The sequence below is a fragment of the Stylophora pistillata genome, chromosome 8 (genome assembly GCF_964205215.1).
Source record: "Stylophora pistillata chromosome 8, jaStyPist1.2, whole genome shotgun sequence".
Taxonomy (NCBI): Eukaryota; Metazoa; Cnidaria; class Anthozoa; order Scleractinia; family Pocilloporidae; genus Stylophora; species Stylophora pistillata.
The window spans coordinates 14579038-14595102 of record NC_142526.1 but is presented as its reverse complement, the minus strand read 5'-3'; the positions used below and the strand labels follow the sequence as shown (position 1 = coordinate 14595102).

General features: G+C 39.1%; 1 protein-coding gene across 1 annotated transcript; it reads left to right on the top strand.

Moving 5' to 3' along the window:
* The first annotated feature begins 3225 nt into the window (after window positions 1-3225).
* Window positions 3226-15439, top strand: LOC111338406 (protein decapentaplegic-like). Its single transcript, XM_022944892.2, has 4 exons — window positions 3226-3635; window positions 5409-5802; window positions 7392-7575; window positions 14277-15439. The coding sequence occupies exons 1-4, from the start codon at window positions 3398-3400 to the stop codon at window positions 14460-14462; spliced, it is 1002 nt and encodes a 333-aa protein (XP_022800627.2). The 5' UTR covers window positions 3226-3397; the 3' UTR covers window positions 14463-15439.
* Window positions 15440-16065: the final 626 nt, after the last annotated feature.

Sequence of the window (16065 nt, the reverse complement as noted above, 5' to 3'; positions counted from 1 at the left end):
AATAATGACAAAAGTGGGCCCTTTCTCCAGCATAAACCCATTAATCTGTACTAGCTACTTCCAACGTGGTATTCGACCAACTGAAAACATTTGAACTTTGTAGCTCGACGAACCTACTAAAGGTGTAAATATTTATCTATCTTGAGACTTTGATGAACCACTTCTAAGCCAAGAAAAGCCTTTTACGGCAAACGTGGCCGCCAGAAATATTTGATCACGTGACTTAAGTTTTGTCCCGTGACCAAAAGTGCACGTAAGAATGACACACGCGCGAGCCTGCTGAAAAGTGTACTAAGAAATAATTAATTTATCTGTGCAAAAAAAAAAAAAAAAAAAATGATTAAAAAGCTTTAAAAAAAATTCACTCTGCAAGTTTAACTGGGCGACCGGGCGTACTTGTCGAGAGAAACCCTAAAGTGTCGTCCCGCTCCTAACTTCGAAGCATGGAAACTAGTTAGTGACGCAAAGGTTGCAGGGAGAATCAGCTTGGAGAATTTCGTCGTGACTCGTTAGTTTCTGGACAGTTTTGAGGTAACAATGAATGCTTTTTAACGCGTAATACTGACACCAGGCTAAAAATAGAACTTGAATGCTTGGAAGTTTTCTGTTGATCCGACAGTGGAGAAAGACCTTAGCATATGGTTCTCAGTATGGTATTAGAGTGTTTAGTCCAACCGAGGCAGGAGAACAACAAATTGGTTGGATCCCTGAAAAGGATCGAGCAATTTTGGATGCTGTTGGAAAGGCATGCGACTTGCCAAACTTTCATGCCAAAATTGACAGTGCAAGTGGCAAATATATGGGAGACAAGTTTACCAAGATAACAATTTTTATAATTTTTGGGGCTTTGTGAAATAATTAAATAATCAAGTTATTTTTAATTAATTATGTGGAAAATTTATTGATAGTCTTATGCAAATCATGTCTCTTTTCTTAAATTAGAAATGTGTGTCTTTATGTGTATATTTTTGATAGGTTTGTTTTATGTTGGGCATATAACCCATGATGTTTTCTTGGCTATTTATTCACTAGCTTTGACAGTATAATATTTAACAATAACTATTGTAGTAATTCTGTCTAAACATTTTAAGCTAAATTGGTTTCCTTGCTATTTATTCATTAGCTTTGACTGCATAATTTAACAATAACTGTTGTGGTAATTCTGTCTATTTATTTTTAGCTAAATTGGTTTGAAATCTGGATATTTTAGACTATGGTGACTTATGGGTATACAAAAGTAACCAAACTGACTATGGTGTTTATTGCAAGGGATTTTGTAAATATTTTTATGGTTTATGGAAAGACTGTTGCTAACTTTGATTTTATCACTTCAGTCAAATAAAATCCTTTTAAGTCGCCTTAAGTCGCCTTAAGTCGCCTTAAGTTGCTTTACCATTTCAACTTTGTTGATATATCCAAATTATTAAGTTGCCTTAAGTCGCCTAAAGTCGCAATGTTTTTTCCGCCAATTTCGCTTAAGTCGCCTTAAGTCGCCCAAAGTTACGGCGACTTAAGGCCCCAGAGTAGGCCTAAGTTCCTCCTTCTCACGCCCAAGATGACCATTTTTATTGTCAACATTTGTCTCATTGTCGGTCCTCTCTTTCTGGATCTATCCTGCTTGTCTGAAAAAAGCTCTCGATTGCGGGCTGGATCCGTATCATAGAGTTTTGTAGTAAAGACCGTAAGTGCTATAGACCACTTTCATAAATGGCTGCCGGATTAATATTTTTTTGTTTAAATTTAAATTAGCCCTTCTGGCCTCGCTTGAGATAATGTATTCTTTTGAATTTTGTACTGGAGAACGAGGCCAGAAGGGCTTCTTTAAATTTAAACAAAAGAATATTAATCCGGCAGCCATTTATGAAAGTGGTCTATAGACCTGTAGTAACTGGTGAGTGAGAGATCTTCCCTCTTTGACAAAGAAAGACTGTAGCCTTCTGTCCGAACCTAAATCGTGCTTTGTTTATACATCCCTTTGCGGGTTTGAAGCAGAATATCTTTAAAGCTCTTTGTCTTTCCTTCTTGGCCCGCTCCCTTACCGTTTTTTTAAATTTTTTCTGGAACTGTCTCACTATCGGTCGGTGAATGGGCTTCTCCATAAGAGGTACTAGTCGATTGCTTTCACAACTGACACGTGAATTATGACTGGGGCCTTTCTTAGGAAGTTCTCAAAATGATCCTTCCCCATCTGTAGCTTTTGTTCCTGACTTGATGCTTTTCATTTAGCTTGAGTCGATTGCATCGTCTACAGTATGCCAGGCAAAGGAGGATGGCTAGTCATCTGTAGCCAGTCGGATAGTATTTATATTATGTCTGATGTACCGCTGTTGGCAACTCCGTTTTTTTCTTTTTGTTTGTTTTGATATGAAAGTCATGTTAAAGTTTTGAAATTCTGTGCATACCTTCTTGTTTTTCTTCCTCCATTCTTTTCTAGACTTCCACCGCTTGCACTTGGCCATCAAAGGGATATGTGTTTCGGTAGCTTGTTTGTGTGTTCCCACAATATTGAGCAGAAATAAAGGTTATTTGGAATGTTTTATGCAAAGTATGAGTCCCCTTAATGGAGATGACAATTATTTCACTGTTTTTGGTCATAAGTGCCCTCTCATCCAATCGAGATTAGTACCATGTCGAATGGAAAAATTTATCTTGCTTGTTACATAGCGATACGTTCAAAATACATAGAACAGACAACAACACAGGACAAAACGCTTGACGCATACAAAGAGTTGGAATACGTGCATCCCGTGTAGACAATAACAATTTTTCCTAACAGGATTTTGTCTCAATGTCATTCTATTTTAATACTAATCTGATCCGGTAGGGAGAAAAACACCAAAAAATTAACTAAACTAGTATCGAGATCCTTCAGAACGGTTTTTTATAAAAACACTGCTGGTGAACTATAAAGCTATACATTGACTATTAATTGCGGACAAGATTATCCGACAAAGAGGGTCACCAGCTCGCTCACCTCATGCGACAACAACATAAGCTCTTACTTAATTGCCTTTGTATATGCGTTATTAACCAAGCGTGAGGTCAAAATGGCTGGATATTGTGTTTGCAGCACAACAAACTCACGAGAGTCGTTTCTGTTTTCTTTGTTCAGATTATCTTCTGCCGCTCTTTGCATTTCCATCGCCGACATTGCCTTAGAATTACGAACGTAGTTCTAATTCAATTTTTTTCATGCGCGGGATCAATACGGGTAATCCCGAGCGGGTAAGATGGGCCCATCTTGCCCCTTGGGTAGCCAATTAGAACACAGGATTAGCTTCGTCTTGCCCACGATCGCCGCGAGCGATGTAATAATACAAGTTCTTGTACACCTTCCGCACAGTTTTTGTAATCAAAGTCTTTTCAGCAACTGACTTAATAGTCCGAGAGCTCAACGATGTTGCGTTTACACTATATCTTGCTTTCCGTTACGGCATTTGGCTTGAAATGGACAGCCACAGAATCGGGTAAACCCTGTATAATGTTCCTCGATGGTTTTCATAGTCCGCATTTTAAAGACACTTCGGCCTTTAACATTCCTGTCTCAGTAAAGGATTTGTACTGTACCTTTTTCATAAGCGACGGGAAAACTCAGAACGAAGAAAGGACCACGGTGTACTTATTTACGGGTCAAGGTAATGTTAGGATCAGTTTACTCGTAGTATCTTAGAAACTGCGACTATTTTGACCGAACTTATAGTCCAAAGCAATTACTCAGCGGAGGATATTACAGCTTTACTGTATACTCGTCATGGCTAATCGTTCAGAAGAGGTCCAATTTTCGTTCTCTATCAACATTGAACGCTCAAGTTAGCGCCTCAATGTCTTTAGTCTGGCCTAGTCACTATTTTGTTCTCTAGTAAGCTAACTGCATCAGATGAACTAAACAAAAGGGGCTGAAGAGTAGGGGAAACGACAGAACTTGCTTTCGCGGTTTCCTGTATAGTTTGCATTTTATGCTGTTGTATTAAAAGATGTTAGCCTTTTTCATGACAACCGTAGAAATAGAGATTTGTAACAACACCAAAGCGGCGTTATTCGTAGGTAGTGGGCGCAAGGCTTTCTGTTTATGCTTTCTTGTGTGCAAAATATACAGCAATTCGCCGAAATTGGTGAGAAATGGCAGGCGCAGAAAAGTGGAACCAGTCTATTCACCAGTGCCTGTCTTATTCATGTATCCATTTATGCGTATTTATTCTAGTCATTACTTGGAGCGTTATTTATTGTAGCCAAATCATAAACTGGTCCGATGCCATACGATTAGAATTGCTTGTACGCCATTACAATACTGATCGCTTAAGGGATCATGTATTTTTTGTCGTATCTAGTAAAGTGCATTCGATATAATCTACGCTCGGAAAAGCTGCAAGACAAAAGTAAAAAAGATAAAAGTTCATTTCCCGTTCCTGTCTGGATCGGCAAATGGTTCCTAACTTCTTATCAAATAAGATATCAACGCTGATCGAAGCTTCTTTCGTCAAAACATTTTACTGTCCACCCTTAAATACAGTCTTCAAATATGCTAATAGATAAACGGTTGATAAATGAATAGAAAGATATATCGCTATAAACGAAAAAATGAAAGATTGAGGGCAGCGAAAAATAAGAAATAAGAAATCAGAACAATAAGGTTAACCGCCATTAAGATATTTTCTTTGTTCTTTCAGCACCTGAATCGCTTCATTGTTGACTTAATTGATTCAAGACTGTTACATTGCTTATCTTAAATTTCAAAATAAGCGGCCAACGATTACCCAGCTATTACCCAATAAAAACTATCAAATAACATTTGGAATAACATGATATGGAAATCTTCCTTTGCCTCAAAAAGTGTTTGTAGGTTTTATGTGTTATATAACCGTGAGTTCAAGTCGTTGGATTATAAAATTGATGTTTGTGTTCAATTTCGAAAAGACACTAGAGCGTTTTTCTTGTGTTGTTGTTGTTGGAATGAATTACGAATGCTGTTGCTGTTATTGCTTTTTTTTTTCTGTGTCGGCCCGTTCCAGAATTTTATTTGAATGTAATCATCATCGTTTTATGTGTTTTGCGTGTGCGGAAAGTTTGCTTGTGCGATTCACATTGTTGTGGGATTTGCTGTGAAAGGTGGTTCACCTTTCAATTATGCTTTTCTTTCTACTTTGACTGGTGCATTGTTCGTTGCGCTGTTCCATTTGATTTATCACTGTTGTTGATTTTTGAGCCTTTTACAGTAGAGTATCGGTGCCTTTTGCTTAAGAGTGATGAATTCAGCTATTTCCTCCAACCGGTCCGCACAAACTTTTCTGACTCGGAAGGAACGATTTGATAGGGCTATTTTTATCGTCTAGGAACTAAGCAGAGAGTCTCAGAACTACCTTCAAAGCATTGCGTAAAAATAAAATTGAATGCATGTATTTCTTTCGCAGTTACTCCAATAATCAACGGAGTTGTCTTCAATGTAAACTTGTCCAGTATTCGGATCACTGATCTTACCTCGTCAGCAGAAATAAGAGTAATGGTTAAACATTATGACTCCCAGCCATCCTCAGTCTCCAGTGAAAACCTTGTGTTGTATAATCTGTATACCAAGGAGTCTGTTCGGGCCGTTAAAATGCGAAGGAGAGGTGATATGTCATGGGCCTTACCCGTTCTCGCTTTGGTGAAAAGGTGGATGCGTTCCCCGCTTGTTAACCGTGGTTCATATTTCAGGCTGCAGCCATTTAATGTGGAGCACTTGGTGTATCGCAAAGATACACCATTACTGGTGGTACAAACACAGGCCAAACTTCCGGAGATTGATTCAATGTCAATTGGGAATAGGTAAATCAATGTATGAATGGCTATATCTGAGATTGCCACACTCATAAGCAGCACCACTTCAACACTGACATCCAAAACTACGACACAACGATGAGACAACATCACTGAACAACAATAACAACTTCTATACTTTTATTTGTTATTCGACATCTCATACTCATCATATAGCGTCTACACTGATTATACGTATTTAAGACAGGCAGAGTCACTTACTGCTTTTAAACGTGGCCTGTCAAACTATGAATATATGAAAATCGTATATAAGATTTTCATGTATTTACAATCATTAATACATCACCTCACGGGTTTATTATATAAGCTAACATAATGACCAGCTCCCAGTTGGCTATTAGCTCAGTTAGTAGAGCACTACATCGGTATCGCAGGGGTCATGGGTTTAAATCCAGCACAAGACTGATTTTTTTTTTCAGGCCTTATTTTCACAACTGCACAAGTAGTATTCATTACCGCAAAGGTCGCTTTGAGATTCATTTCTCAACCCCCATTTCACCTATATGATTTTCATATAATCACGGTCAAAGATAACTACTATGCGTATTATGCATGATCCTCGCAGTAGATAGCGCTATTTAAGCAATAGCGAAAATCAGACCTGAAAAAAAAAATCAGTTCTGTACGGGATTCGAACCACTGACCTCTGCGATACTAGTGCAGCGCTCTACCAATTGAGCTAACAAGCCAACTGGGAGCAGGCCGTTAAGTTGATTCGTAATAAACCCGTGAAAGTGATAAATCAGATGCAATGAAATATATGAAGTTCATATATTTTGAACTGCGGTATTAGATACGTATGATGCACGATCCTCGCAGTAGATAGCGCTATTTAAGCAATAGCGAAAATCAGCTTAAATAGCGCTATCTACTGCGAGGATCGTGCATCATACGTATCTAATACCGCAGTTCAAAATATATGAAGTTCATATATTTCATTGTATCTGATAACTACTATGACTAATATTATCAAGGTTTGATAAGGCCCAGTTCAGACGCCGTACTTCAGCCGAGCCGAATCGAATTCAACTTTAGGCCGACCTAAATTAGTTAATCCTGGCTGAATTGATTCAGACGTCGAACTTATTTCGGCCGAAATTAATTAACTGAAGAAAGTTTGTGGCCGGGGCCGGCGCAGTTTAAAGTAACAAATTTGATAAATGTTATAAAGAACGAAAGTTGTTTAAATGGCATGGTCGTTGTAAGGAAGTTTTAAGTATTTTATTTGGTCACTTCTCTAAAGAGGTACCTAAATAAAGTCCGGCAGTTGATCAGTAAGTGTTTCGACGCGACCAAACATACTTGCTTGAAATGTGAAATTCCAATATGCAGTAAATGTTCAATTTTTGAAGAAAACAAAGATTACCATGCTGTCGCTTTTTGCGAGCGATACACAAAAGAGGCGGGAAAGGACGTTGCTGACGCAGAGGACAACAACATCAACATTTTTCCTCCCAGTTTTCTACTTTAAAGCCTTTCATGACACTTTTCGACAATTTTTATTAAATGTTGACGGTAAGGATAGGAAGAGTAACATACTTCAACGTTATTTTCTATGATCTATATCATTGGTACAGGACATTGGCTGGAGTCAAGCAAAAGTCCAGACATGCTCGCGAAATTCGCGACAAGGGACCTTGTTCTGTACGTCCTATGCGGATTCTAATGGGCAGGAACGTTCTCGGGAAAGGCGTCATTCTTCCTAAGTTTTATGACGCCTACAGGTGTGGTGGAGACTGCAAATTTCCACTAAGCAATAAAGTAAGTTTACCAGCTCAGTATGATTTCCTCAGTTTGTGTCCATTGCTAAATCCCATCCCATCCAATTTATTTATTTTTATCTAATGGATCAAAATCTTTAATTTATGGTAAGAGACTAAACTAAAATCTCTTCTTCCTTTTTTCACCAATTAATAGTTTGTTAGGTAACTGAGATTTCTGACCTGGGTAGTTTTTACCAGAAAACCTAGTTTTGCAGATAATATTAAAGACAGCATTTTCGCGTTTGAAAAGTCTTGCATGTTGTTAGTACAGTGGAATCCCGAATTCTCGAACCCTCGGTTTCTCGAACCTCCCGATATCTCGAACCAAACCTTGTTTCCCTTGGATTTGCTCCACTTGTAATTTCACCCCCGATTTCTCGAGCTCCCGATTTCTCGAACCAATTTACGTTTCCCCTGGAGGTTCGGGAAATCGGGATTCCACTGTACATGATCCGATTTACGAAAGGCTCTGTGCCGTTTGTGTGAGCCTAAGTAGCTGTTAAAGAAAAGAGAAAGGACCAAGGCTAGGGATCTTGATACTAGCCTAAATCAGTTTTAGGAATATAATTTGGTGAATAGAATGAGAACTCAGACTCAGGTCTGACAAGTGTGTGGCAGGTCTGCAGCGTCAGGCAAGTGATGAACAAACCAACAGTTTTCTGAGTTTCTAACATCGCTCTTAACTTCCTATTTCTCTCCTTTTTTCCGGTTGAGAAGTTGCATCATTGTATAAGCTATTTGAAAAGGGACAAGAGAGCGCCTGTTATCTTAAAGACTCTTGGCAAGGCAAAAAGCGTATCACTCCCGTGACAATGGACGTAAAGGGCGATGAAATAACATAAGCGTATCTGTGTACTCCAACAAGATTAGTAAGGGGCCTACCCATCTCGGAGTTCTCGTTTAAATTATTTTTTCTTAAATTCAACTCCAGATTCTATTTTGCCATTCGATCTGAGTTGCTAATGTGATGAGTTAAAGTATTGAAACTTGCACTCCGTAGCGAATGACGTAAATACATGGCTTGTTAGTTACTACCTAAAGTAAGAAACCGTATGATGTAGATAATTTTCCCTCTACTGAACTGTTCCTTCAGCAGCTGCTCGAAGCTTGGTGAGCTGGGATTCACTTACTTCATGTTCTTAGGGTCTGATTTGTATCCCCGCAATACGATGTTCTTCTTGGTCTAAAGGTCAAACTGCGCCGTCTGGTCGACTCAGAGCCCGAATGAGGATTAGTTTTGGGTCCTACAACGGTTCCTCTGGGGCTTATCTATTAAATCTCTGCGAGAAGAGATTTTTTACCTTGATCTCGCTACTGAATAAGCATGGTTTCACTTCAAAGTTATTCAGTTGAATTACGTGAAGAAATGATTTCTGTTATGACTGCCCTACGGGTGATGACCATAGTCTTATCGTTTCATGGCAACTGAATTTTTTCCTTTAGCAGATCTGTTCAAAGGGAAAAGGTACACTGACGAGGTCAACTCTGCCTTAAGCAATAAAAGGCAGTCTATGATTACATGTGCCTACTGTTGTGTAATTATAGAGTATTCCAGTATAAAAGCAATGTGGTGTAAAATGCAGAGGGGTTGTCGATGCCAAAATGGAGATAAAACGAGGACTCGGTTAAAACAGAGTTTGTACACTTGTCAATTGACAGACCGGGGGCAGGGCAGGAAATTAATTGAATAGGTAAATATATTAAAAGACATTTACCTATTCAATTAATGCACATTTAAAAATGTGCTTCAAATCTATTTTTGTACAAAAATTTCGTATGATCTGCGCACCTAGTGCAGTGGATACACCTATTTCTCTCGGGTGCGAGGGGACCATGAAGGATCGAGCCCTGGCCATGTCAACTTTTTCTTTTATTTTCTTTTCCTTTTCCTTTTTTCCCCTCTCAATTCACATTCTTCTTCAAAGGATTTGTCAGATCTGTTCAGAGGGAAACACACATGTGAGAATGTTTGGCGACCTACCCGTTCTACGTTTAATTCGATAACAAGTCGAAATTCAGAGTTGAGACCCTGAACAAACATCGAACTAAACCCGACAAAACTAGAAATGAATTCGAAGAAAACCGATCAGATTCGTTCAACGATCGCCCGGCAGTCTGAGCTAAACCATATTAAACAAGTCGAAACGTGTCACAAGAGACGTAACGAGAGTCTCATGATGGTCCGCCATTCTGAAAATCATGAGGGGTTTGGGAGAAGGTTTACAAACTTACACGACACTATAACATAGTTCCTACGGCCCTAAAAGATGCGATGCGGTCCAATCATCGTGAATATCAAAAGACTACTAAAGTCGATTTATAATCAGGCGTTACTATCATATCCCACTTCTTTTGATGCATACGTGCTATTTTTAATTTTGACTCGAAGTCTATCGGCTCTCCTCTTAATTGTGGGAAATTGTCGTAAATGCTGCTAGAAACCCTGTTAAAAGTGAAATCGGACGTCTAAGCAAGCAGATATTCGAGAACATCAACACTACTGTCAGGCGAAAAACTGGACTTAATCAATGGAAAACTCCTCCTCTGTGATCAACTGGTTCTCCGATATCCAACACAAAAACCAACACACCTTTGCTGTCTTCGACATTGAAAACCTTTACCCATCTATCACCGAGAAGCTACTATCAGACTCTATCAACTTTGCCAAACAATATACTACTATATCGGATCGAGACATTGACATTATTATGCATTCAAAAAAATCTCTACTTTTTAACAATGGTACGGCCTGGATCAAAAAAGACAACAGCTCCTTTGAAGTCACCATGTGTAGCTACGATGGCAAGGAAGTTTTTGAATTAGTGGGTCTATTTGTTCTCAGCGGTTTATGTAGCACCTACGGAAAAGAATGTATCGGACTGTATAGAGACGACGGACTTGCCGTATTCAGAAATATCTCCGGACCACAAGCCGAAAGAAGTAGGAAAGACATCACTAGACATTTCAAGAACAACGGACCCAGCATCCCCATACAGACCAACTTAAAAATCGTCAAATACCTCGATGTCACTTTTAATCTCAACAATGGAACGTACTGTCCTTACAGAAAACCTAACAACCAGCCGCTATTCATCAACACAAAGTCAAACCACCCTCCCAACATAATCAAGCAACTACCTAACTCCATCCAGTCAACCGTAGAATATCGGACAACTTCTACAACGAAGACGAATTCAACAAAGCTAAGACGCTACACGACACTGCCCTCAAATCCAGCGGATATACGGAAACCCTAACCTACAACAAGCACAGATGGACCACCCGACCCAGAAGAACCCGACAAAGAAACATTATCTGGTACAACCCCACTTTCAACATAAACGTACAAACAAACATTGGCAGAACATTTCTTAGTCTGGTATCAAAGCATTTTCCAAAGCATCACAAATACCATAGCCTATTCAACAAGAACGACGTAAAGGTCAGTTACAGTTGTATGGAGAACATAGGATCAATCATTAACAAACATAATAAGAAAGTACTGTCTAACAACAAAAACCACAACAACAACGAAAGCCTTTGTAACTGCAGATCTAAAGAACAATGCCTGCTCAACAACAATTGTCTGTCTTCCAGCATTATCTATAACGCACAAGTCACCACAGACAACAAAGAACTACATTGGATTGACTGAAGGAACTTTTAAACAAAGATTTAACCAACACAAGGTCACATTCCGACACAAAAAATACACTAACAGCACTGAACTATCTAAACACATCTGGAAACTGAAAGACAACTCTGTAAACTTCAGCATAAAATGGTCCATTATTGCAAGAGGTAGGCCCTACAACAACACAACGAAAAGATGCAGTACAGTATGAACCTCTCCAAGTTTGATACAATAGCATGCTTTTTTAGTCTCAATATAGCCGATCAGTATCGCATAGAATCGCATCGTTGAATACAATCTCGCATTCTGATTGGTTAAGAAAGCGAGGTATTTAGCGTGGAATTACGAGTTGAAAACGAGGCTACGTGATATTGTTTCGCATCTACGTAAACATAACAACTATCGTTACAAAAGTTTGGTTTCTAAGTCAATTTAAAATGTTTTCAAAACTATTGTCACCTTTTAAAGAGCCAAAAACAAAAACTGCGTTTTTCAAAGTGAGCCTGAGGTTCTTCCTTGTTTTAAACTGAACAATTAATTCTTGGAGAGGCATGAACAACCTCTTTCGCTAGCGACAACGCGAAAGCGAGAAAATCCTGTGAACACGACCCACAAAAAACAATCTCCGAGCTAACAGGTCAGGTCAACCCGGGTTCAATACCCACCTACAGCCATACTCTTTTAGAAAAACAACGAAGGATGTCACGCAAGTTGGCTGGGTTTGCAGTCGTACCACTACGACTGTCACAGCTGCCAACGCCAGCGACGGTCCACGCACTGAAGCCGTTTGCGAGAAATTTATGTCAACAGCCTTGCATTTCCATCAGTAGTTGGCAATAACACAACACTGAGCAATGAATAACGGCAGTGATGATCTAACAGCAAGAGTTCTAGGTGAACTGTTCACAAATGTATCGTTCAACAACTCTCCAGTGAATATTTCCCTCAACTTCCAGTCGAATGCTTATCCCAACGACTCAGCTAATGGTAGTTGTCTGTAGTGAATTTCTACAACTGAATAAAAAGATCAAATTCCTTGGACTTTGCATGAAACACTTCTATGTTTTTAAAGGAATAAGATATCTATCAATACACGTATTTACACTTCAAGGTACTTACCTTATATTAATAGCGATGTTAAACTTTCAGCGCTTTCGCTTGCACACTTCATTTCTTTCCACGGTTTTGCCACCAAAGAGACAAAAGGTGTAAATTATTTTTCTTCTCGAGCAAATTCAGTGGAAACTTGAAAAAAAGATGTTAATAATAAACGGCTTGTAAATTCTTTGAAATACCGCCATTATCCTTAAATAGTGTGAAGCTTGCTTAAAAATTTTGAAAACGAATGTAAAAACAAGGTTCAGATAAAAGGTGTCGAAGGTTCTAACGTGGACCCTGCTTCCTATTCGCTAACGCAATGACAGTTCTGACAGTTGACTTAGCTCGCCAGAGTCTAGACTGGTCTTACTTTTCAAGACCTGGCCATTAGCACCATATTTCTTGCCCCTTTGTTGGGCGTGTGGCTTCTCCCTATTATCCTTTTCGTCTTTAATGTAGATCTTTAAACTAAGTTTTATCATCTGCTCGGAGGGACACTTGGAACTCACTAATTAGTGTGCTGTGAATGCAAAGAAGTGGAACTGGAAGAAAAAATTGTCCGTGTGCGCGATTCCCCATGATTTACAAAATAGATAGATAGCTTTATTAGGAAGTAAAATCATTGCAGCCCCCGGGCCGGCTGAAATACGACTAACTTTACAATGGGAATAAATTATCTCTTACTCTAAGATAACTACAATAAAAGCCGCAAAGTGTAATCTACAATTAAATACAATAAGAGAAGTATGAAAAACCAAAATACAAATAATTAAGATAGCTACTAATAATTAAAACTGTTCGCCATGATAAATGTGTTTTTGAACCTAGTTGTCTTACAAATCGGTAGCTTGAAGTATCTCTGGCTGCGGGTGCGATAGGTGGACTCGTTGCGTGGAGGCAGCTGATCATGGAGCTTGTGGTTTTCGTCCCTTACAATCTGATCAAATAGAGCATCACACAAGATCTCCCTCCTCTCGTACAGTGACGCAATGTCAAGAGCTACTAGAGCCTCAGCGTAGGATAAGTCAGGTTGAATCAGCTGCAACGCGCGTTTTTGCAACCTTTTCATTTCATTGGACAGATATTGCGGCAAAGAATGATGAAAAACTGGGCACGCATATTCTAATACAGGGCGTATACATGTTGTATAGAAAAGTAGCATGTCCTCAGATGGAACTTTAGCGCGCCTTAGCTGTTTTAGGAAGTACAGACGCTTCGCAGCCTTTTTGCATATAGATTCTTCATGTGCGTTCCACCTGAGGTTGTCCGAGACTATCACTCCTAACAATCTTGCGGATGAAACAACTTCGATTTGCTTGTCATTGATAGTAATATGATCAAACAGACTACCTGATCTGGAGAATGATATTCTCAGTTCTTTACATTTAGACTCATTGAATTGGAAACCATCAACTTCTGACTGTCTTACAAGTTTATTTACACGTAATTGCATGTAGCTAGACTCATTCTTCAATACTGATTCGACAAGAGTGGTGTCATCAACGCATTTCCAAATAATTGTGTCTGCTACAGAAAGATTATTTATCATGATAAGGAACAGCCAGGGGCCCAATTTCGTCCCCTGTGGCACCCCTGCAGGAACAGTTTCCCACTCCGAGAAGCAATCGCGGCTCAGTTTTATCCTTTGCTTACGGTTCGTTAAAAAGTCCATGATCCAGCACAAAATCGGCCTTGGAATATCGTAGGAGCAAAGCTTCCGCGCCAGAACATGATGGTCAATCAGATCAAATGCCTTCCGGAAGTCAAAGAGTACAACTCTCGTAGTCGATCCATTTCCATCCGTTGACTTCGCCCAAGAGTGAATCATACTAATTAATGCATGCGTGGCGCTGGATTTAGGCAATTTTACAAAATAAATTTTACAAAATGAATCTTGCAAAATGCAATTTAAAATGGTTATTGGGCAAGATTTTAACACAGGAAAACCATTTTTGGTTTTCTTTCAGGTCAATCCAACTAATTATGCAATCATACGATCTTTATTGTATTCTTCGGGACACGACCAAGGGAGTGGTGAGCCCTGCTGCGTTCCAATAAAGCTTAGAGGATTGAGCACTATAGAATACCGTGAAGATGACTTTAGAATGGAGTTCTACAAGAATATGATTGTTGAAGAATGTGGCTGCCGCTAAGTAACAACTATTCACCTCAAGGTCAATGGTGGATATTTACCGAGTTGTGAAGCGGTAAGGTTAATATTCACCGTTAGCCACCGACACAGAGGTAAATAGCTGATTTAGCCTTCAACGCTCTCCAATATTATTAGTATGTACTAATCTTTACTATGCTGCATCACTATTGATAATGTTGATTAAAGCATCTTTAAGATAGTGTACTCCAAACGAAACTTATATCTTCAACCAGCACATATGAGGGAAAAGTTATACACTAACTCTGCTTTTGCTCAATCTGGAAAGGCTTTTATCACAGGTCATAAATAACGACCGAGTAGCATTCATTTTTTTTTTTTTGCAAAATATCTGAACCAATTCATGATTAAATGACATCCTTGTCCATGTCGATATTTCCAAAACTTTCCTTACAGTTATCTTGCGTGAAAATTCATTGTCTCTGTTGCCTGAAAGAACAAATTTTAACCTTGTTAGGTTTCGCTTCATCACTGTTTGTCACAACTGATGCTAATTTTGAAATCTTACGTCGCCTTTCAGTTAGTCAAGATAGCGATGACGGATTTTTTTCTGGCGAGTTTATTTATCAAGCGGCGGTAATTCACCTGGAGTTTCGCCTCTTTTTCTGTATGAACAGAACGCTCATCTCCTTCCTTTTGTTGACTCTGCATATTCCAGTTTCCTGGCTTTTTTGGAAACCTCGGTAACTTTGGTATCGCCTGTAACAAATACTTTCACGCCAGAAGCCCGCAGTCGTGCACTAATTCCTTTAGTCTAGGCCACCAGGAAAAAATTCGTAACACCCCTACCGATTCAGTGGGAGGTCGATTTATAAAAAAAAAAAAAAAAAAAGATAAAAAGGGCAATTTATGTTATTCAAGTTATCTAAGTTAGCTGCTCGTTTTTAATGTGTAATCATAGCTATTCTTTGAGATGTCCAAGACCTTTATTGAATTAAAGCAATATATAAATGTTGAATTCGTCTTGTACTTTTGACTACATTTCCAAATCAGATATACGCTGATGCGGTCAAAAGGAGCAGTGCATTTGAAGTTTGTCGGAATCGAGACCACTGCCAAATGAATTGCCGGAAAAGATGAGATAGAATTCACATTCCTGCAATTAGGAAATCTGTGAACGAGGTCGGTAGGGGTTACAAGTACCTTGTGGTCACAGCTTAGGAACTCTTCCTTGGCTGTACCTAAAGATTTCAGTTTCCAACAACAATTCAAATAAATTTAGACTTCCGGTCGTTTCGTACCCACGGACGTTTCATACTCAATCGGTCCGTACCCAAATTTAGACGATTCGTCCCTAGTTTGTATCGGTTCGTACCCAATCAGCTGGTCGATTCGTACCCGTCCTAACATCCAGTGACGATCAAAACCTAGGAGATCTCACGATATCCCCACGAGTGTAAAGATTTCAAAGGACTATTTAGTAAAGAGTCAAGTGAGCAAGCTACAAGTAAAGTTCTGTAGTGTATACTTATGACCTACTTAACAAGACTAAACCCTGTGAATGAACGGCACATAAATAAAACTTATTGAAAGTAGATTTCATGACCATTTAACCGAAGAAACCGACCCTAATCTAAACATGCTAA

Excerpts from the sequence above, each read along its gene's own strand:
- LOC111338406 (XM_022944892.2), top strand. The coding sequence starts at position 3,398 with ATGTTGCGTTTACACTATATCTTGCTTTCCGTTACGGCATTTGGCTTG. Across the intron at positions 3,636-5,408 it reads GTACTTATTTACGGGTCAAG|TTACTCCAATAATCAACGGA; the intron begins GTAATGTTAGGA and ends TTTCTTTCGCAG. Across the intron at positions 5,803-7,391 it reads TCAATGTCAATTGGGAATAG|GACATTGGCTGGAGTCAAGC; the intron begins GTAAATCAATGT and ends TCATTGGTACAG.